Genomic DNA, 22,386 nt, shown 5'->3' on the forward strand with positions numbered 1-22,386 from the left:
GCAACCGAGTTCCGAGCTGATCAGACAATGAAGAACTTCAGTAAAAACTCAACAACCCTTTATTTTTTTTACATAAACCAATGTAAACTTATGAAATGTGCATTTAGCATGCTTTTTATTAGAACATTTTACAATAACTTCATACTAGATTTCAAATCCAGATATAGATTTTTAAGCACCTTATTTGCCAAAACCACAACTCTTCCTACGAGCTGATGTCAGCCCATGTATGTGTTTGTGGACTGGTTTGGTTATCTGCTGGGTGTCAGAGCTGCATGTTAGCCTTGTAGAATTGATCAATTTCAGGCACCCCAGCTTGAAAATTTCAGTTTTAATACATATTCAACATCTAAAACTAACAACCCTTTGTCCTGCTCAGACTTATGGAACATACATCACTCCCTAGCAAATTAACCTTCAAGTATCTTTCAGTGTTCCATCTGATAACCACTATAAAACAAAATTGGTATTTGATTTTTACAGTGTGTGCATCATTGCTGACTTTTGTTACCAGTGTGTCAGTCCAAGACTAGCTGGCTGTCACACTCTAATGAAGGGCAGATATACAGGGTGCTGGATAAAGTTTTCTATTCCCTGTATAAACTCCCAGTCTGCCTGCCACATAATTAAGGCAGGCAGATAGATGCCTGAGGCTATTTAACAGCTAGCCTAAAGGAGCAGGCTAATAAGACACTTACAGCCAATTAAAGTCAGGGGAGCTACTTTAAAAGGTTTCCCCCAGATAAGGAAGGGGGAAGAGGTATGGACCAAGAAGACAAGTGTGTTTGCAGAGAAGTTGAGAAGGGAAAGATTAAATCAGGTATCAGAGAAAGGTACTGGGGGAGCATTTGGGGAAGTGTCCCAGGGAAAAGGCTGCTGTCTTGGGGCTAGAGTGACAAACCTGAGCAGCTGCTGCTGCCTCGGGTCCCTGGGCTGGAAACCCCCCCCCCCCACACACACCTCCCTGAACCACAGAAAAAACTAATTCTGGGAAAAGGAGGTCCAGGATTATGGAGGGATCTTTCCCTTCCCATTCACTGACTTTGCCAATGATGAAAATGGCTCAATAAGCTGCAACCATGGCCTAAAAAAAAAAACCTAAGAGACAATGTGAGGCTTACAGCGAGCCTGAGGCACGTAACTGCCTAAGGAGCACAGGATCCACGGGGCACAGCCAGAACTTAGCCACATAAGCCTCAGCATAGAGCATTGAACAAACATGGAAATGAAGTCACACTCTTCAAGTATAATAGAATGGAGAAGCTTGCATTTTTGTTCCTGCTTAATCCATTGTGATTAGAGTTCTACTCTTCAGGGATGTCATTCTAGCACCCAATCCTTTAAAATAAGGCAAAACAACTATGACCATGAGAAGACATGACTTCCTGATTAACCAATTAAGTAGAGACAGGCAGTGATAAATTCAAGATCTTTCTCAATCTTTATTAGATTATGACATTTACAAGAATTAGCGGTAACGGTGGAGCTGCAGGGTATTGCGTCTTCTCCATGCAGCGCGGCGGGAGCCACCAATGGTGTGATGGAATTTGTGGCCCTTGCCAAGACCACGACTCTTTCTGCCAGCTGATGTCAGCCCACGCATCTCTCTGTGTTTGTGAACTGGTTTGGTGATCCATTGGGTGTCAGGGTTGCGTCTGATGGCCTTGTGGAATGGATCAATCAGGATTACCTCAAAGAACTTGTATGTGGAATCTTCACCCACCCAATAGGAGTTCAACACTCTCAGAGCTCCACAGTGGCGACCAGCACGCTCCTAGACAACAGGGTAAAAAAAAAAGTTCACACAAGAATGGAAGGAGGAATTATTTAGGACTATGTACAGGACTCTAACTAGAGATACAAATTAAGAAAGAGATCACTGAAATTCCCAACACTTAACCCAAGTTCTCTTTCCCAAAAACCCTGAAGAGGACAGAAAAAAGGACAAGTAGTAATAGAATTAGAGACTGGAGAGCAATTTGGAAGGTTTCTCAGATGTGAATTTTAATGAAGAATTAAAAGGGAAAAGGTTTGGTGGACAAAAGCAACGAGATTGCTTCAAAGGCATAGATGCACAATGACTGCAAATTCAAGACTACGAATGCAAAAGAGAAAGGATACATTAAAGACAATTAGGAGGAGTACAAGGAATGAAAGAGTGAAGAGGAAGTGAGAGCAAAGGTGTGGCTGGGAGCAAGATCATAGGCTACTATAACACCAAAACAAAGAGTATGTGGCAGACAGGTCAGTTATGGCAGCAGCGCACACTTTTCCAGTCATCCCCTCTCCTCCATTATTGCACAGCCAAGGTTTCCTCAGGAGTGGGCTGCACCAGTAGGATAGGCGTGATATTTGCCCTTCTGCCCTTTCACCCTCAGATTTTCTGTGTAGGCGAACCCATGTGCAATAGTCTCTGCAGGTGACGACAGTGGTGGGCGCAAGAGCTGCCTAGGGTAGAAATCGGCATGCCACAGTAGCCCACAAGCTAGGTGGCCTGTCGAGCTGGTAAGAGCTACCTGGCATCACTGCTTGCACCCAGAATGTTCCTCTGTGTCCATGCGGAGGGGCATCTCTCACAGTTTGTGCTCCACTGAATTAGAAAGTTACATAAGGGCAATGTGACATGAATGTTATCAGGTTACTGGTCACAGTGAAATAGTCTCTTGAGGAAAGTGATGAAAGCTTCATTAACGGGGATGCCATGTTATACTAGAGAAAACAAGCACACAAATTGCTACAAGCAGTGCTTTTTGTGGTAAGAAAAAGGGTGCCAGGGGGAAAGTTGTTGAGTGCAAAAAATAAATTTAAGAAAGGATGGGGTGGGAGTTGAGCAACCCCCCCACCCCAAAAACCCCTCACCCACCTGCACCAGGGGGCCAAAGAGCCGTGTGTCCCAAGTGGGCTTCCATTGGGAGCCCAGCCGCCCCAGGAAAAGAGGTGCCGGTACGCCCAAGGGGATTGCAATTCATGTAAGTTATGCAAGGAAAATAGGTGCCGGTATGCCATCCTGGGACATACTGTCACAAAAAAAGCACTGGCTACAAGGAATAATCTCATAGTGGCTGGAAAGACGGGAAGAGATAATTCTTCCATCTCTCAAACTTCTGTAGATATCTGCTGCTTACTTTGTTGAAGACATAACATCCTCTCTCCATTAACTGATAGCCAAGAATGCTACAGCTCCATTTTCACAGAAAGAAGAGCAAGACCTATCTAATCCTAGCCCCTCCCTTGCTAGTTGAGGACTGTTCTCTTTTTATTTTTAAATGTGTGTAGCCAGAAGACTGGAATAATCTTCCATGGGTAGAGCTGACACAGGCCAACAGATCTCCTTGACAACTCACTCCATTTCCAATCTTGCAGTAAGAAATGAGGATGTAGTATGACTACATATGAAATAAAAAGGACTTGAAAATACATATTTCAGTATAAAAAGGAGAATTAAAGATTATTACATTCGTTTTTTCTTGCAATATTCACCTTCTTTACTCAACACTCAAAATTTAGAACCCTACAAAACAAGCATTCCTGCTTGTAGTCAAAGCTTTAATAATGACTGAAATACACTAGGGCTGCGCCTAGACTGGCATGATTTTCCGCAAAAGTTCAGGTCAGTCCTCTCATCATTATGTAAAATCTCCCCTCAACATCACATTCAACAGCACATCATGAATGCATAGCCAATGGAGGCACTAGTTGGTTAGCCCACTATAAGCAAAGGTGAAATTTTCTTTGATACCCAATCACTTCATTTCTTGAAACGAAATATGTGCACATAAGTAACATTTTACTCTTTGAAACTGTATACATGTAGTGTCAACTGAATCCGAACTATCTGAAGTTTCTTCAGAATTGTCTAGTGCTCAGAAGGCTCTAATCATGGAAAAAGCCTATCTTTAAAGATCAATGTAAAAGGTTTAAGGGCATATCAGGCAGATTGTTTGCAATAAAACATTTATTTCTGGATCACTGAACTACTGCTTATTTTCTAATTTTCAGGATGGAGTTCCATAATATTAAATATTGAATTCCATCCTGAGAATTAGAAAATAAGCAGTAGTTCAGTTCTTTTGACAGTAATTAGATTTAACGGAGCTCTCAACAATCTTGCAGCCAAACTCTTTGATTATAGTAATGTCAAAAGCTGCCTGTTTCAGTATTTCAGTAGTCAGTCATCAATTCCAGAGCTAAGTTAGCCCACAACAGTTGTTCTAGCTTTCAAGGTATCAGTCTTTTTGTCCATATTAGGACACAATTATACAGCCCTCCACATCTAGAAGGCAATTCAGAGAGTGACCAGCTAACTGATGCACCAGAAGCTTTCTACTAAACTTTAGAGAAGTTTCATTGTGTAGACTGTAAATGAGATTTTACAAGGAGGAAACAGAGATACAAAACATTTTTCAACTACCAATTCCGTAACATAGAGGCACTCTCAAGATGTGGGCCTCAGCAAATGACCTAATCACATGGTGTTAGCTCTTATGCTGTACTAAGCACAGCAATCTGTGCAGAGGTGGCTACCAAATCTGATCATACACTATAAATAGAATGTAATGAGTATGACAATGATAGGAAATACTGAGCAAAATAATTATGTTTTAGGCTGAAATAGGATAGATGTTCCAATCTATTCCCTGTTCTATTATGCATAAGCCTACCCTTTCCATGTATTCTAAGAGTCTCTTCTGGCCAGGTACCACAGTGTTGTTCCCTGGGAGGTGAAACTGACTAGGATATCATGATAGTTTCATAGATTATTTTACTTCTTGGCAAGCACAGAAGCAACAATTCAGCTAGAATTCTTGAGAAAGAAAGTGATTAAGATTGCAGGATAAATTTACATGCCATACCACGCATATCAGCACGTTTAAACATTGGGAAGGGTTTCTTTGGTCTATCTTGGTTATAGAGATGAAAAGCATGTGTGAAATCATGTACCATCATATATTTAAAGTTTTTTCATGTCAAACCCACTTATTTTGTTAAGGTTAACACTGTTGCTGGCTAATCTACTTTATGCACAGGACAGCTGCATTGACACATTAATAGTAGAACTTTTGCCTAATGTACATATGCATCTAATGTGTACTATAAATGACTTGCTCAGATTAGCTTCTCTGCACACTGGTTTCACCATCTGTAAAATAAGAAATGGATAAAGAATCCTACACAAGTGCTCTGGTAAAAGATTATTTAGGACCAGTACAGCTCAATCCTCCAAAGAAGGTGCTACTAAGTGACGCAAAGAAAAGACACTTACCTCTGCTACAGATTGCAGGCTCCGGGCAAATTTCAGCTGGTTAACACCATGATTTACGGGTTTACCATAGGTAGCACCTTTTGGGACTGGGCGTTTACGACCACCACGACGGACACGAATGCGGTAGATGACGTAACCTGCAAACAGAATTAAAAAAAAAACCTGAGTCCCCCCACTAAGGCCTATACTTCTATGCTACTGCAAGTACTGTTTTTGTAGAATAATTTTCACTCGTTGCTCACCAAGAGAGTTTACTGGCTACTTTTGGGAGTGGTGGAAGGCCAGAACAAGGGTGAGCCTGAATTAGCCCCCTACCCCACCATCCAGAAGCCACCTGTAGTAAGTGGTGCCCAACTGGAGCCTGCATTCCGAACCCCGTTCCCCATCCAGAAATCCTCCTGTACACCCAAACCCCTCCCCTAGCCCCAAGTCCCCCTGCACCCAAACTCCCTTCCAGAGCCTACACCTTCCTGCACTTCAGCTCCCTGCCCCAGGCTCAGCTCTGAACCCCTTCCACATTCCAAATCCTTTAGCTCAAGGTCAGCGGCCACATCCCTCTCCCCTGCACTCCAGCCCTCTGCCCCCAGCCTGATAAAAGTGAGTGAGGATGGAGGAGTGAGGATGGAGTGAGCAGGGGCAGGGCCTTGGAGAAGGGGTGGGAAGGAGGCAGGGCAAGGGTGTTTGGGCTGAGGTAGATCCTGGATTGCACTGAAATTCAAAAAGTCATCTCATGCTTAAAAAGTTTGGAGACCCCTGCTGTACACTTTGCAGAGAGAATATAGACTACATCACCAAGTTCTAACAGGCCTCCAGTGCCTTCTCATAATTCTCTGTGTGCCCAGGACAGACATGGTCCCCAACAATTCACTGGGTAAGAATCAGGGCTCAGTTAACTGAAGCACACAGAACCATGGGATATATCCCCAGAAGTGTTGGTGACACAGAGGAATGCAGCACAAGAAACAAAAAGTTAAGACTCTCAGTGAAGTGCATGATTAAGTAGACAGCATGCTCACAGTTACACTGTGTAATATTCAATCGTGGAAAGAGCTACCAAAAAAACATTAACATTTGCACTATTAAAACAGGCTCACTTCACATCCCTTTAGTTCTATTTACCTTGTTTAGCCTTATATCCCAGTCTACGGGCTTTGTCTGGCCTGGTTGGTCGGGGAGCTCGATGTAGGGCAGACAACTGGCGATATTGCCAACAGCGGACACGCAGGAGGAAACGCATCACATCGGACTGCTTCTTCCTCCATAGCTCTTGGATGTATTTATAGGCACCCATGTTTGTTTACCTATGAATTACAGATCTGTGTAAGTTTGCAACATCTTTTCAACCCTCCCCACTCCCAACCCACAAAAATCAGACAAAAAGAATAAAAAATTTGCTGCTGTATGTGAACACATTTTCACAGTTCTCTATGTATTTGTCAAGCATGACCACATTGCTAAAACAGCTCATATCCGAGATTCTGGAGATCTGTAAATAATCTGACACACACCAATTACTATCCTGAAGTTTCCTTTGTTTTTATCATTTTATGTCTTTATACATCATGAACTCTTCAGGGCAAAGATTATTTTTTCCCCCTTTGTGAAAGTGCTCAGCATCTTTTGGCAACTTCCACAAACTAAATAATATTTGACCTGAATTTTAGTATTGCTCTGTAAAACTTAAGGGAAGAGACACTATATCTAATTTCTTCAGGGACTGAACAGCTTACTTTACCAGTGTCCCAAATGTTTCTGAGAACCTCCTCAGTGAGGCTTCCCAAATCAGGCTATGAGGACTGGCCTCCTTCAACTGTAGTGTGACCCCCTCCACACCATATGTGCCAGTCAGAATCCCTTGCACTTTTAAGGCTTGTCACCTCGATCCCTCACCCTCTAAGGCAGTGTTTCTTAACCAGTGGTACAAGTACCCTACTTGAGGGAAGTCTGGGGGGGGGGGGGGGGGGTATGTCAACACAACTGAAATTTGGAAACAACTGAATTTTTGATTTAAGTTTTACAGCGCTTTATTATTTTTGTACTTTTTACACCCCAAAATGTCATCACCTGCCTGGCTACCATTAAGTTGTTTAAACAAATGAGTTGCAATGGGAGAAAAAAAAATTCTGTCTAAAGACTGCAGGTACGGCGGGGGAGTGCTTATAATTTTTAAATGAGTACTTTATAAAAAAAAAAAGGCTGAGAAACACTGCACGAGAAGGGCTGCACCATGGCAGTTCGCTGAGAGACCCAGACCCCCGCCGCAACCCCCGCGTGGCTATTCGGAGGGCCCGCCCTGCGCCTAGCCGCCCAGTGGGGCTCCCTGCCACAGCCTGCGCCCCGGGCACCCCCACGCCGCGGGCAGGCCAGTCCCAGCACCGCTCGGGCCCGAGCCGTCCTCGGCCCCGGCCCTTGCTACGGGATCCGGGCCGCCCGGGCCTGGCCCGCGCAGGGAGCGGAGGATGAGGGGCGGATGGGCAGCTCCAACCTCCGATGGGGGCGGATGAAGCCAACAGCCCAGAACAGGCCATATCCTCACCTGATGGCGCCCGAAGCCGGAAAGGAAGAGACCAAACTCCCACGCTCCTTTGCGGTGCCCTATCACTTCCGTCCCTTGCGCCAGCGCCTGCTGGGAAACGTAGTTCTAAGCGGCCAAATTCTGATTGGCCTATTCCTCCTCCGCGCTCCACTGGCCCCCCCCCATCCCAACCAATAAAAGGAGAGGGGGCGGGGCTGCGATCACAAGTCGGATTGTGGGTGGGCAGGGCGTGAGGAGGCGCGTCACTCCCCTCCCCCAGGTGGGCGGAGCATTTTTCTGTGCGGGTGGGGGCCGCGGCTAACGAGGCGACCCCTCAGCTCAGGTCCCCGCCCCCTTCCTCGCGCTCCCAGGGACGCCCCTGTTGCTAGGCTCGCAGCTGTAGGGAAGGGCTGGTCTAATGGCCCTGGAGAGAGCCCCCTCTCCGCAGCTCCTCCCCCCAGCCTGGCCAGCATCTGCAGGCCCCTTCTCTACACCACAGCTGCCCCTTTTCTTGGCCAGGGGTCCCTGCTCCTCTAGCCAGTGTGTTCAGGTGGCACCTTGGTATAAGCCACCCCCCAGCCGTGCCCAAATCGCACATCAGGTCCCTTTGCAGCCTGTGACTGCCCTGCATGCAGCTGTTATCAGCCTGCCAGTGTCTGAACTTTTGGGGGACCCCTCTGCCAGCTTTTCCCTGTGATCGTGAAAGTGAGACCCGTGCTGGGTTTGAAATGCAGGCCCAGGTGCTGGAGTGATCTGATGGAAAAAAATATGTAAAACCCCCAATGTTGTGGTGGGAGCTGGCAGCTCAGACAACGTGCTGGGTGCTGTACAAACATAAAACCAATCTGAAAAGGCTGCAAGGCTGTGATCCTGGAAGTAAGCAAGCAGGTGTGTACCTCAACTTGAGGGAATGGCCCCATGGAAATGGAAGAAATTGCTTGCCTCTGAAAATGTGTGTAAATGTTGGCAGGCTTGAGGCTGGGGGAAGCAAATTGCATTGTCCTGGAAATAGCAGCTGCTGGTGACCTCTTCAGAGAGAACTTTGATTCAATATCACCTCCATCTCTTATTGATGCATAAGATTAAAACATACCATAGCACAGGGGCTATGTCTACATTATAGCCTCTTGTGCAAAAACATATGCAAATGAGGCAAAGTGTGGACTACTGCTGTACTTCATTTGCATAATTAACGAGGCCCCGTTTTTGTGCAAGAGGCTATAGTGTAGACATAGCCTAAATGTTTCAGCAGCTTTGCTTTACTTTATCTGCAGAGTCCCGTTAATGTAATTCTTAAGTATAATAGATCCCTGTGCTTGAACAGGATTCATTTGCTGACTTTGCCATCCTGAAAGAAGATGGGAAAGGGCTACAAAGTGGTGATTTGTGGAATGGCATCAGTGGGAAAAACAGCAATTTTGGAGCAGCTTCTCTATGGAAAACATACTGTTGGTGAGATATGTTTTCCTTTTTTAAGATGTTCCAAGAAGTTTTAGAGGTACCAATCTGGGTTTAATTTCTTACCTCTCCTGAGGTGAAAGGGGAAGAATGAACATAGTTTTGTCAGTGATCAGTGTTCTGGAACTCTTCCGAACATTGTTGCAAGGCTTCGATATCACCTCTTTACTGACACTTACAAAGTGACAATAAAATTGTCCTATGGATGTGTGTGAGGTGTGTGTGGGGAGCGGACATTGTTTATTTGTTCTTCCTGCTGCTTAACACAGAAGTTTAAAGGGGGGGGGGGAGATAAATAAATTGGAGGGAGAAACGTGTGTTCTTTCTGCTTGTTTTTTGACACTAGAAAATCTGATCTTCCACCTGGGAGACTACATAGATGACTGTAGAATAAGTAGACTTATTACATCTGAGGTTTTATAGATATGGATACCTACAATGGGAAATCTGCTAAATTGAGAAGGGTGCTGATTTCATTTTTAATAGATTCTTTAGAACTTAGTTTTATTTGTGATTGACACCTGTTTAGCTGAACATCTAAATTTCATAGCACTGGTGCACTTCACCCTGACTTGTCTTGAGAGAATAGAGCGTTGACTGGTTAATTTCTCCAAAAGACATCTGGACAGGCTTTTGAAAATTTCCCTCCATTCACTGATGGAGATCATCCCTGTGCTTTGTGGTGCTTATGGGCCCTCTGTTTCTGCCAGAGCTTATCAGCTATGAGACAGAAGGATGCTGAGAACTTCATTTCTGTTGAAAATGCTTTTCTTTATATTTCTGCCTCCTGTCTACAAAAGAAGGCCCACCACTATGTATGCTTTGTCCAGCTTCGCACATATGCTTGGAATAGATCCCCAGTACTCAACCTCTGGCAAGACAGGAGCCTACAAGCTGTAAGGTGAATTATAGGAATATAGACAATAGCGAATATGCTTTGCCAAAATCCCCACATGTACATACAGCCTGAGTCAGGGTTTTCAAAGGTGCCCAAAGAACACAGTGAAAGCAGAGATCCCGTTAAAAGGCAATAGCTCTTCTGTTCCTAAGAGCCTTGAATATTTCTGACATTTTTATGTAATCTGTTCTGAATATTTGCAGTTTCTTTTTGCATTGTCTAAATTTACTAATATTACATAATAATATTACATGGTGTCAAATATTTATTGGTAAATGACTATCAGTATCTTTGATCCTTACTCTTCACATTTCTAAATTGTAAAACCACTGATACGATACTTGAGCAGCATTTACAGTGTGCCTTGTCTACTACAGATGAAATTTGCCAGCACAGTTCTTTCATAGTATTGATTATCATTGTAAATAAGGATTGTTCCTCCTCACCTCAGACCCGCCGAGATCTAGGCTAGCTAAGTAATGGTATAAATGACGTGCCTTTCACCTCCCATTAATCTTTAGCACTGTTTTATAACAGTTGTAACAAGGTCTCAAAAAAATGTCTGTAGGGAGATTGTACTAGCCAATAGCTGTAAATACTCTTGGCAGCATGGTTTCAACCATAGCATTGTCGGGTGATTCTGTCATCCTTCTCTAGCTGATGTGTGAAGTCTAAGCTTATGAATCATCTTCAAAGGCGGATTATTCTAAATGGGGGAAATTCCCGCTACATAACGGCCAGTAGGAGATTTATGTGCTACCTAAATCCTGTTTTGAGTGGCGCACAGGCCTCATGCTGCTCTTTTGCAAAGGGCTGAATTTCATCTATTGAGATTACTGCTGTGTAAATTCCTATGCCTGCGAGGTGCTTAAGGTCCTCCATCATTGTGATTTCTTCTCACTTCCACTCTCCGTTCTTTCCAGCACGAAGGACCTTTTTACCCCTTTCTCATCAGGTAAGAATATAGGCATATCTGTTGCTGCTTCCATTATATTGGTTGTGAAGAACTGCCACAATTACAATGACTAGAGACAGAGAGCAGGCAACAATTACTGTTTCCAGACCAGACTCAATTAGCTACTAGTTTTTGAAAATACCCCAGCACACCATGCTGCTACCATTTTTCTGAATCAGATCTACAACCTTATTTCACACTCATTCTCTTTTTATTAACCTTTCTGATCTTTCTTAGTGTTGTGCCTCATGTCAGCATAGCTGTATTTGGAGGCAAGATCAATTAGTTTGGTCAGAGTTTGCTGTGAATCTAATGGGAATTTGATTTATGAAAACGAGTAAAAAACAGGAGTGAGGAAAGTAGCAAGGAGAGATTGTGCCACTTTTTTTTTCTGGAAACAAAGGTTGCATGCAGCAGGGGAAATAATCGGCATATACGTGGGTGGAATACTTCAGCTTTTTTGTCAGAATGAAGGGTTTCAAATAGCGTTATTAAGCATAGTAAAATCACTGTTTTCTAAAACAATGTATCAATATTGTCTGTCTGAAAAACAAACAAAAAATTCGTCACCAACAAGCGTATATTTGTAGATGTGCAGTGGAGGCAAGAGATGACAATTTTGGTAACAGAAGGTTTGTTTGAAAACTTGAAACTATTACTAAAAGCAGTGAGCTAGGCTGCATTCAAACATTCTTCAACTTTGCTGCTTATAGCATCATTTGGCCTGAATCTCCCTGTTGGGTAGTTAGTACCTTACATAAGTAGTCCCACAGACTTCACGAATTATTTCTCCTGCTCTACTTTTGGAGTAAGGTACTATTCAATATGAAGATGAGTGGCAATTTCAGGGCTGTAGGGATTAGATAGGGTGCTAAAGATAACTAAGTCTTACTACTTTTTCCTCCATTATGCTCCCCGAGGGGCCAATTAGGACTCTTCCACAGCCACCCATAGATATAGCACAACTGGTACAGTTTTGGTGGGCAGGATTTGGGGCATCTATAGGATGGGCCATCTAAGATGAATCATCCTGAACTTATGCCTATGAAAATGAAATTACATATATTCATCTGTGTATTGTACATGTGTATGTGACATGGTCTCTACTGTAAATAGCTGGCCTGTTGGTCTTGCTGAGAACATGATAGGATCTGAGTTTAAATCCTGTTTTAAAAAAGCAATATATTATAAAAAAAATAGATTAAAATGCACGGTTGAAAGCTATGAGTGCTGGTAGTTTTACTGCAGTATGAATAAATACTGATATCACTTTACAAAATGTATTATAAGTATTAACACTTAGGGCTTGGGGGGGCTTTTTAAAAAACACAGGTTTAGAAGAGGGAGCAACAGTGGAAGACGTGTATTTGGCGTCAGTCGAAACAGATCGTGGGGTAAAGGAACAGTTACGGCTGTATGACACTATGGGTCTGCAAGAGGGTGTAGAATTTCCAAAGCATTACTTCTCTGTTGCTGATGGCTTTGTTCTTGTGTATGCTGTGAACAGCCTTGAATCCTTCCAGAGAGCTGAAGTGCTCAAGAAAGAGATTGACACATTCAGAGACAAAAAAGAGGTAAAAGCTTAATGCCTTAATTTCTTGGCCATGTCTGAGATAGCACAGTAATAGAAAGTTAAATACAAAGCTATACAAAGGAAAGCAACATTTCTGTTCAGTCTCAGGCAAGCTAATGAAAGAAGTTTTCCAATACAGAAGAATTTCATTAATCCACACACTATATAATTGGTGTTAAAGATTCACATCTTGCCCCTCTTCTCAGCAGAAATGTATTTCAGACAGTGGATGAAACAATGTGGTTCATCATCCTCATCTGGTTTTATTTGCATACATGCTCCTTAACAAAATACAGTTAAGGTCCTAGATATAAGAGGCAATTTGCAATGAGGCTCTACTGTAATTTCAGAATGGCTGATAATCACTTCCGTTGTTTAAAATGACTGCTGTATTTTCCCTTAAAAGGCAGCTAGTGCTGTCAGTGTTGCAGCTATGCCAACTCATGTCACCTGTGCAGTACCTTTGTGCTTATCATCTTCTTAGAACATCCATATATCCTTTAATGGTTTCCCCTGCTAAATGCCTTTAGTCATTAGGCCAGCAAAATAAAGCTCATTCAGGTTATTAAAAAGAAAAAAGGGGATGTGGGTAACAGGCAGAATGTCATACCACTTCTTGCAAAACAAAAGGGCAGCGTCTAGATTGGCATGATTTTTCGGAAATGCTTTTAACGGAAAAGTTTTCCATTAAAAGCATTTTCGGAACAGAGCGTCTAGATTGGCATGGACGCTTTTCCACAAAAGCACTTTTTGCGGAAAAGCGTCCGTGCCAATCTAGACATGCTTTTCCGCAAAAAAGCCCCGATTGCCATTTTCGCAATCGGGGCTTTTTTGCGGAAAACAAATCTGAGCTATCTACACTGGCCCTTTTGTGCAAAAAGGGACTTTTTTGTGCTTTGCACAAAAGGGACTTTTGCCTGAACGGGAGCAGAATAGTATTTCCGCAAGAAGCACTGATTTCTTACAGTAGGAAGTCAGTGCTTTTGCGGAAATTCAAGCGGCCAGTGTAGACAGCTGGCAAGTTTTTCTGGAAAAGTGGCTGATTTTCCGGAAAAACACAGCCATAATGTACTTTAGTACTCAAAATGTAATGGGGGTAAAGGAAAAGGAAGGAGTAGTGTGACAGCAGTGCAATTTAGTCATGGAAGAGGCAGATTAGCCATGAACCATAGCTGGGTATCTTGTTTCCTGAGTTAGTGGGGCTTCAGTGGGTAGTAGCTGTTATGTTTTTGAAGGTTATTCTGCTTTTCTAAGTCAACTCCCCCTTTTATGTGTGAGTCTGTCAAGGCCTCCGTGGCAAATGAAAGATGCTGTAATCTTGACTAAAGCATGTGGCGGAAATGGTGGCCCTATGCTATAAGAGTTAAAACATCAGCACTATTGACCAAACTTAAAGCAGTAATCCTGACTTGCTTAGAAGGTAATGTTGCTCTGAGAGCTGTGCAGGGACTTTTAGAAGATAGGCAAGAGAATCTGTAGTAAAGTACTTAGAGACAGAAGAACCTCAGGAAAGAAATTACAGGTGTATGATAATCAAAGTCTGCTCAACAGGGAAGAAAGAGAGGCCTGACTACAGGAAAAACTAGTGCTGGCTGGCAGAGGGGAGAAAGAGAGTGAAAACTACCCAAATCAATAGGTGCGGTTTAAAATTTAAGGAACATTGTAATAAGTTTGAATTCAAGACTTTACAGAGCAGGGAGCTGAGCTTCTCTAAGGAGCAGATAATGTAAATACTGGCACTGATTTTGTTACCTATTGCGAACAATTGAGATGTTTAAAACAAACAAAAAAAACCTTTGCAGTACACAAGGTTAAATAGCACTAATAGCCTGATGTAGTCAGTTCTGCTTTCAGCTTATGCACTAGCACAGACTGAGTTGCTAAACATTCAGGAGTGTGTTTAGATAAACTCCTCTGAAAAATTGTATTAGTCTTAACTTTTGTACCTAGTTTATATAGCTCTCCTAGGACAATATGCCACCTGAGTGTGATGTTTAGAGGAAAACAGAACTATATGTTGTTCTGAGTAAAGTGCCAGACTCTAGAAATCTCAAAGGGTTATTTTCATGGAGGAAGAGACTGACATTTTATGCTACCATCTGGGGCTGGGAAAGCAGCAGTCTGGAACAGGTCTCTGTTGCCTTACTGCCTTGTATTGTCATCACCTGCGTGAAGTGGGTATCAAACTACCATTCACAGCCACTGATATACACTCTTAAAAAATGAGTAGTCCTGTGGCACCTTGGAGATTAACCACAAGAAAGCTCACGATTCTGTATATTTTGGTTAGTCTCTAGGGTGCCCAGGACTTCTCGTTGTTTTTAAAGTTAAAGACTAAGATGGCTACCCCTCAGAGATTATTCTACACTCTTGTCACGGGTGTGTGTAATAAAGTGCAAAGCAACTTCAGAATTTGGCTGTAGAGTTGTGCTCATCACCAGAGTGGGTTTTCATTGGGTGATGATTGACACTCCACTCCCTTGTCTCCTTTGAGTTGTGGACAGAGTTCCATGTTATCCCAGCACACTGAGCGATATGCAGCGTCGAACTCCACATTCTTAAAAATGCAGAGTATTTAGGGTGAGCCAAAATTAGACTAGACTATGGGCCTAACTATTGCGCGTACCACCATGGTCTGTTTTCTCTTCTTGTAGGTGATAATTGTCATCTTAGGAAACAAAACTGACCTCACTGACCAAAGACAAGTGGAAACAGAAGTAGCACAGCAGTGGGCAAAGGCTGAGAAGGTGAGACTATGGGAGGTGACAGTAACAGATCGGAAAACACTCATTGAACCTTTCACTTCGTTAGCCAGCAAACTTTCCCAATCCCAGAACAAGTCAGCATTTCCCTTGCCTGGAAGGAAGAGCAAAGGCAATAACTGTGATAACTAAAACCCCTCTTCCAGGGGAAGCTGTTTGCACTATCTGTGGCTGCAAGGGCATGGTGTCTTTTTTCCTGCCATTTGCTTGGCTTGTTTTTTTCTGAGGTAATACTGAATTCAGCATTAAAAGCAGCAAAGTTGTGAATGTAACCGTACTTCAGTCAAGTATTTTCTTCGAAAATCACAGGTGATCAAGATCTTAATCACTTCACAAGGAGGCACTTTGTAAAAATGTTGTAAAGGTGCTATTAATAGAGTCCTGCGCAGATACAAAAAGTGAGCTGCAGATACCTGTGAATTGCCACAAATCATAGGATTCTAGATACAAAATTTGTATCTGCATCCATATCTGCAAAAATGAGCTGTGGATATTCATCTAGATTCTGACAACAGGACAAGATATGAGATATGAAGGGCTGCAGTTATTAGCCTCACCCGCCAGAGCAGTTCATAAACACTGTTGCTGTCCATCTTCACAGGGCAGTTGCACTTTGTATTCTGTATAAGGACTAAGACTGTGCACACAATACATCTTAGGTCTGTATAAGTTATGTTACCTGGGGTGTGACTAAAGCACTCCCCAGAGCAATGTAATTTACATTGATCAAAATGCCTGCATGGATAGTATTAGAAGAGCTTTTCCCACTGACATAATTACTCCAGCCTTATGAGCAGTGGTAGCTAAGTTGACTGGGGAGCTCTCTCACATTAGCTTAGAGCATTTGCACTGCCAGCTGTAAGTTCTGTAGTGTAGCCATAGCCTAAACAAAGAATTGTGCGAAGCACCTAACGTCTTGTAGAAGAGGCTTAATGAATATAGTAAGAGGCCTGCTAGTGGTTGGTATAAAGTCAGCCAGCCAGCTCTGAATGGCAGATCAGCAGAAATGGTTGTGCAGATCCCTCAGGTGTAACAAGTGGCACATCTTCCAACAGCAGGAGCATGTTATATGAACTTGACCACACAGGATGGATCACCATGTTTCAGGGTTCTGCTGTCCCACTAATTTAAACAATGAACAGTTCCATACACTCCCAACAAGTGACATTTCCTGGTATTTTAAATAGCAGAGTGTTGGACTGTCATGAGGCAGCAAGACCTCAGGTTATTCATAGTGACACGTAAGCTGCTGAATATTGTCATTTGATAGTTACAATTTTGATGGCTGTTCTAAGTATGTGCCTGTAATACCCTTCTGCTACTTGATGGTACTAATAACTCAGTGAAAAGTATGAACAGTTAGTAACAATGGTGCAACATTACAATGTACCAAAACGAAGCAAGATTTTGCGATGGAGTAACTTGGATTACCTGTACAGTTGAACCTGTTTTTTTGCTTTGATCCATGAAGTAGTTCAAAATAATTCTTCTTCCTGTGCCTAAGGCATATGCCAAGAGAAACTGTCAGCAATTACATCTTCAATCATTTGCTATTCCTTATGAATGAGCAAGCTCTTGTTACACTGTTAGGAACGTGCACATGTTTTTGTTGTATGATCACAGCTGACTAAGAGCTGTTACTATCAGAGCAGCAGGGAATACCACCCACTTTAATTTCCTGCTGACTGTACATGAATTCTTTGTTTCTCCCTGCACAGGGGACATGAGTGCTTAGATGTAGTGTTTGCAGCAGATCACGTACTTGGTTTTGGAAGTGGGATGAAGATAGGACTAACTGGTCTACCAACAGTGATTCTCCAGTTTTTTCTTGCCACCATAGACCCTGCTTCATGCTACAAAGTTGAGGGAGCTCCCATCTACCCATAAGGAAAAGGAAGCAGGGTGTGCCACCCCTGCTGTCATAGTAGTAGGTAAAGAGCCCAAGCTCAAAATGGCAGATGATTCAGTCTCAGATCAGCCACGTGGACTTGCCAGGTGTCTGGCTAACTAAATACTACCTATGAAGTCACCAGACAAATGGGTGTTCTGTATCTGGGAGCAGGGAAAGAAGGCACAATAAATCATGCAAGCATGTCAGAATTAACATGGAAGGCTGTGGGGTTGGAGAGAACAGTGTTACTGTGTGGATCTGCGTAATCCATTTGTGCTATGCATAGCCTGAATCCTATAGAAGATGGTAAGGGAGTATGAGCCAGAAGAAAATTCTAGATTGTTTGCTCCCCTTGCTGTGATCCACAAGGCCTGTTCCCTTCATTGTCTAAAGTAGAGAAAACCAGTTGGTAGTGTGGCCTCAATTTGCCACTGTAGCACTTCAGCATACTTCTACTTACTACAGCACTGGGAGGGTTCTCCCACTGGCATTGGTAATCCATCTCCCAGGCAGTAGCTAGGTCAATGGAAGAATTCTTCTGTTAACTTAGTGCTGTCTACATTGAGGGGTAGGTCATCTCAACTACATCTCTCATGGATGTGGATTTTACACACTCCTGAGCTACATAGCTATGCAATATAACTTCTCAGGGTCGGCAAGCCCTAACAGCTCAGCACTGCTTTGCTGGGGCATTAAAGACCTAGGCAGTTTCTAACTGGTCTACACAGAAACTGTCAATCTAGCTACCACCTCTCAGGGAAATGGAGCAACTACAGTGACTGGACAACCCCATCGGTCGCTGTAGAGAGAGTGGCTACACTGACCACTGCTGCAGTACCGCTGTAGCATTTCAAATATAGACATAGCCTAAGAGGCAAAGGCATTAGGGATAACGTAGGGTGACTTGAGTAGAAGTACATTACCACACAAACCCAACAAATTACTTTTCATTTGGTCAAACTAGATTGGCATTATCTAGAGCTGGGATGTCAGTTTACCTTTGGGCTAGTGGGCACATTTTTCTGGAAGGGCTCCAGAGGGGTCTCCCCACATTTCCCCCATGTGTCTCCTGGCCCTGCCGACCAGCACATGTACTCTCACCCAGACCTGCCTGCCCCACCCCCCATGCCTTTAACCCCTCCCATATTGGCCCCTACCGCCACCCTGGTAGTGCAGTGGGGCTAGCTCTGTACCACTGCTGGCATGTCCCTGTGGCCTGGGGGAGATGTGTGCAGAGCTGTCCCATCCATAGGAAAAAGAGGAGCTATCAGGTTAGCCTGGGAGATGATGGTAGAGCACAGCACAGGCTGCTGTGTTACACCGCTTCCCTGCAAATCCCACTGCTGTGGTGAGTGCGGGAGGGCCTGTTCTGGATTTGGTTTTAACAAATAGGGAGAAGCTGTTCTGGATTTGGTTTTAACAAATAGGGAGAAGCTGTTCTGGATTTGGTTTTAACAAATAGGGAGGAACTAGTTGAGAACTTGAAAGTGGAAGACAGTATAGGGGACAGTGATCACAAAATAATAGAGTTCATGATCTTAAGGAAAGGTAGAAGGGAGACCAGCACAATTGAGGTAATGGATTTCAGGAAGGCAGATTTTGATAAGCTCAGAGAACTTGTAGGTAAGGTCCCATGGGAAGCAAGACTGAAGGGAAAAACAACTGAGGAGAGTTGGAAGTATTTCAAAGGGACGTTGTTAAGGGCCCAAAAGCAAACAATTCCGCTGTGTAGGAAAGATAGAAAATATGGCAAAAGACCAGCTTGGCTTAACAAGGAGATCTTGCACAATCTCAAAATAAAAAAGGAGTCTCATAAAAAATGGAAACTAGGACAAATAACAAAGGATGAATATAGGCAAGCAACACGGGAATGCAGGGGCAAGATTAGAAAGGCAAAGGCACAAAATGAGATCAAATTAGCTACAGGCATAAAGGGAAACAAGAAGACCTTTTATAAATACATTAAAAGCAAGAGGAAGACCAAGGACAGGGTAGGCCCACTGCTTAGTGAGGAGGGAGAAGCAGTAACAGGAAACTTGGAAATGGCGGAGATGCTCAATGACTTCTTTGTTTCGGTCTTCACCGAGAAGTCTGGAGGTGTGCCTAACGTAGTGAATACAAGCAGAGAGAGGGTAAGTTTAGAAGATAGGATACACAAAGAACAAGTTAAAAATCACTTAGGAAAGTTAGATGTCAGCAAGTCACCAGGTCCTGATGAAATGCATCCCAGGATACTCAAGGAGCTGATAGAGGAGGTATCTGAGCCTTTAGCTATGATCTTTGAAAAATCATGGCAGACAGGGGAGATTCCAGAAGACTGGAAAAGGGCAAATATTGTGCCCATCTATAAAAAGGGGAATAAGAACAACCCAGGAAACTATAGACCGGTCAGTTTAACGTCTGTCCCAGGGAAGATAATGGAGCAGGTAATTAAGGAAATCATATGCAAACACTTGGAAGGTAATAAAGTGATAGGGAATAGCCAGCATGGGTTTGTGAAGAACAAGTCATGCCAAACTAATCTGATAGCTTTCTTTGATAAGATAACGAGCCTTGTGGATAAGGGAGAAGCGGTGGATGTCATATACCTAGACTTTAGTAAGGCATTTGATACGGTCTCGCATGATATTCTTATTGATAAACTAGGCAAATATAACTTAGATAGGGCCACGATAAGGTGGGTGCATAATTGGCTGGATAACCGTAGTCAGAGAGTGGTTGTTAACGGTTCTAAATCCTGCTGGAAAGGGATAACAAGTGGAGTTCCTCAAGGGTCTGTTTTGGGACCCATACTGTTCAATATCTTCATCAATGATGTAGATATTGGGATAGACAGTACGCTTATTAAGTTTGCAGATGATACCAAACTGGGTGGGGTTGCGACTTCTTTGGAGGATAGGGACATAATTCAGAATGACCTTAGCAAGTTAGAGAAATGGTCGGAGGTAAACAGGATGAGGTTTAATAAAGAGAAATGCAAAGTGCTCCACTTAGGAAGGAACAATCAGTTCCATACATACAAGATGGGAAGCGACTGTCTAGGAAGGAGCATGGCGGAAAGGGATCTAGGGGTCATAGTGGACCACAAGTTGAATATGAGTCAACAGTGTGATGCTGTTGCAAAAAAAGCAAATATGATTCTAGGTTGTATCAACAGGTGTGTTGTAAGCAAATCTCGTGAAGTCATTCTGCCGCTCTACTCTGCACTAGTTAGGCCTCAGCTGGAGTACTGTGTCCAGTTCTGGGCGCCACATTTCAAGAAAGATGTGGAGAAATTGGAAAGGGTACAGAGAAGAGCGACAAGAATGATTAAAGGTTTAGAGAACATGACCTATGAAGCCAGGCTTCATGAACTGGGCTTGTTTAGTTTGGAAAAAAGAAGATTAAGGGGGGACATGATAGCAGTTTTCAAATATCTAAAAGGGTGTCACAAGGAGGAAGGAGAAAATTTGTTCCTCTTGGTTTCTGAGGACAGGACAAGGAGTAATGGGCTTAAAGTGCAGCAGGGGAGGTTTAGATTGGACATTAGGAAAAAATTCCTAACTGTCAGGGTGGTCAAATATTGGAATAAATTGCCAAGGGAGGTGGTGGAATCTCCCTCTCTGGAGATATTTAAGAACAGGTTAGATAGACATCTGTCAGGGATGGTGTAGACGGAGCTTGATCCTGCCTTGAGGGCGGGGGGCTGGACTCGACCTCTCGAGGTCCCTTCCAGTCCTATGATTCTATGATTCTATGCCAGGGCCACCAGCAAGCCCTGAGGCTGCATTTTTCAAGGCAGGAGGTTTAAGGGAAGGGATGCAATGGGGGGAGAAGAGAGTAATATGGGGCAGGCAAAGGTGGTGCGGGGACAGAGCAGGGGCTGGACTTGGGGGAAGGGTGAAGGCACCTGCCCAGGGCTGCAGGGACACTCATGCTAGCAACCATGAACAAGCCGGATTGTGAAACGGCAGATGACTCAGGCTGTGAGTTTGGGACCACTGGTCATGGCTTTAAAGAGAGCCCTTTTCTTTCTATCCTACTACTTTTTCAGCTAGTCAGGCATGGTGTCCTTTCTAAATACTGCAGTCTCTTCAGGGCCGGACTTAAGTCATGCTGAGGCCCTGAAGTGTGTCAAGTTTAAGAGGTCCCACAGCATTACCAAAAACAGAAAGGACAATGAAAATAAAATAAAGGGGTTGTTTTTTGCAACCGGTACTTAGGTGAAAATGCAACTAAAAACTAGTAATTTTTTTGTAGTTAGGGGCCCCTCATAATCTGAGGCCCCTCATAATCTAAGGCCCTAAGCTGTAATTTACTTAGCTGGTGCATAAATCCAGCACTGTCCCTTTCAGTAAAGTAACTGATCTAGTTGGAGTCATCAGCACACAATTTGGAGCAGCTGGTGTTTGTGCCAGAGTGAAACTTGCACATACTTACAGCTTTCTACAAGAGCAGTAAATTTCTATGGGCAGTGAACTATTGCTGTAGATAGATACAGCCAGGAGGGTGGGCAATGGATTGTCTGAGGTAAGAGGCTGGTGTGTTTCTGTTCTCTGCTTTCCCATTGATTAAATATCTGAATAAATACCTGAAGATTGCGATCACTTAGCTTCTTTAAAGCTAGATCAGTGGTGGGCAGCCTATGGCCCGCAAGCGGCCCAACGGGGTTCTCTGTGTGGCCCACAGGACATTTTGTTTAATGTTGCCCGTGCACAGGCTTGCCAGATTCTGCTGGTTTCCATCCACATCGTTTTCCCTTAGTGGTAGTACTAAAGAGTCATGCACATAAAGCAAGGGCATGTGAAATGAGATGCATGCGGATTGCACACAACATTGCTTGAGAGCCATGTGCACCCTCTGTATCCAATCAAAATGCTGCTATGGTTCAGCTGGCACACCCTGCAAATTCTAGGCATGCAAGCACAATTAGCAAGACTACCCTATCCTGAGAGACTGTCTTAATTACAGCAATCTTGCAGCCCAGTGCGATGAAAAAGGGACACTCATGCAGCCCACTCCCTGCCTTTTGCTGAGCTACCTCATCCCTATTCCTTAATTGTCTGTACAAGTGACATTATCAGGACATAGC

The 22,386-nt window shown here is 43.5% G+C and overlaps 2 protein-coding genes across 4 annotated transcripts; one reads left to right on the forward strand and one right to left on the reverse strand.

The window, feature by feature from the left end:
* Window positions 1-1,418: 1,418 nt before the first annotated feature.
* RPL15 (ribosomal protein L15) lies at window positions 1,419-7,950 on the reverse strand. Its single transcript, XM_006134323.4, has 4 exons — window positions 7,800-7,950; window positions 6,383-6,564; window positions 5,264-5,400; window positions 1,419-1,774 (listed from the first exon to the last, which is right to left on the reverse strand). The coding sequence occupies exons 2-4, from the start codon at window positions 6,552-6,554 to the stop codon at window positions 1,469-1,471; spliced, it is 615 nt and encodes a 204-aa protein (XP_006134385.1). The 5' UTR covers window positions 6,555-6,564; window positions 7,800-7,950; the 3' UTR covers window positions 1,419-1,468.
* Window positions 7,951-8,034: 84 nt separating this feature from the next.
* NKIRAS1 (NFKB inhibitor interacting Ras like 1) lies at window positions 8,035-15,805 on the forward strand. 3 transcript variants are annotated; one of them, XM_025190301.2, is made up of 4 exons: window positions 8,035-8,058; window positions 9,103-9,230; window positions 12,422-12,663; window positions 15,317-15,805. In XM_025190301.2, exons 2-4 carry the CDS (start codon window positions 9,137-9,139, stop codon window positions 15,554-15,556), a joined length of 576 nt encoding a protein of 191 aa, XP_025046086.1. In that variant the 5' UTR covers window positions 8,035-8,058; window positions 9,103-9,136; the 3' UTR covers window positions 15,557-15,805. The 3 variants fall into 3 exon arrangements, with proteins under 3 accessions (XP_025046086.1, XP_006134386.1, XP_075778172.1); XM_006134324.3 differs by lacking the exon at window positions 8,035-8,058 and adding an exon at window positions 8,538-8,666; XM_075922057.1 differs by lacking the exon at window positions 8,035-8,058 and adding an exon at window positions 11,058-11,089 and having other exon boundaries at window positions 9,144-9,230; window positions 12,597-12,663.
* Window positions 15,806-22,386: the final 6,581 nt, after the last annotated feature.

The sequence above is a fragment of the Pelodiscus sinensis genome, chromosome 2, assembly GCF_049634645.1.
Source record: "Pelodiscus sinensis isolate JC-2024 chromosome 2, ASM4963464v1, whole genome shotgun sequence".
Taxonomy (NCBI): domain Eukaryota; kingdom Metazoa; phylum Chordata; order Testudines; family Trionychidae; genus Pelodiscus; species Pelodiscus sinensis.

What these genes read in the sequence shown, in the direction of transcription:
- NKIRAS1 (XM_025190301.2), top strand. Translation starts at nt 9,137, where the DNA reads ATGGGAAAGGGCTACAAAGTGGTGATTTGTGGAATGGCATCAGTGGGA. An exon ending in CTATGGAAAACATACTGTTG is followed by an intron (nt 9,231 to 12,421) that starts GTGAGATATGTT and finishes TAAAAAACACAG; the next exon opens with GTTTAGAAGAGGGAGCAACA. An exon ending in CATTCAGAGACAAAAAAGAG is followed by an intron (nt 12,664 to 15,316) that starts GTAAAAGCTTAA and finishes CTCTTCTTGTAG; the next exon opens with GTGATAATTGTCATCTTAGG.
- RPL15 (XM_006134323.4), bottom strand. Translation starts at nt 6,554, where the DNA reads ATGGGTGCCTATAAATACATCCAAGAGCTATGGAGGAAGAAGCAGTCC. An exon ending in GGGATATAAGGCTAAACAAG is followed by an intron (nt 5,401 to 6,382) that starts GTAAATAGAACT and finishes TTCTGTTTGCAG; the next exon opens with GTTACGTCATCTACCGCATT. An exon ending in GCCTGCAATCTGTAGCAGAG is followed by an intron (nt 1,775 to 5,263) that starts GTAAGTGTCTTT and finishes CCTGTTGTCTAG; the next exon opens with GAGCGTGCTGGTCGCCACTG.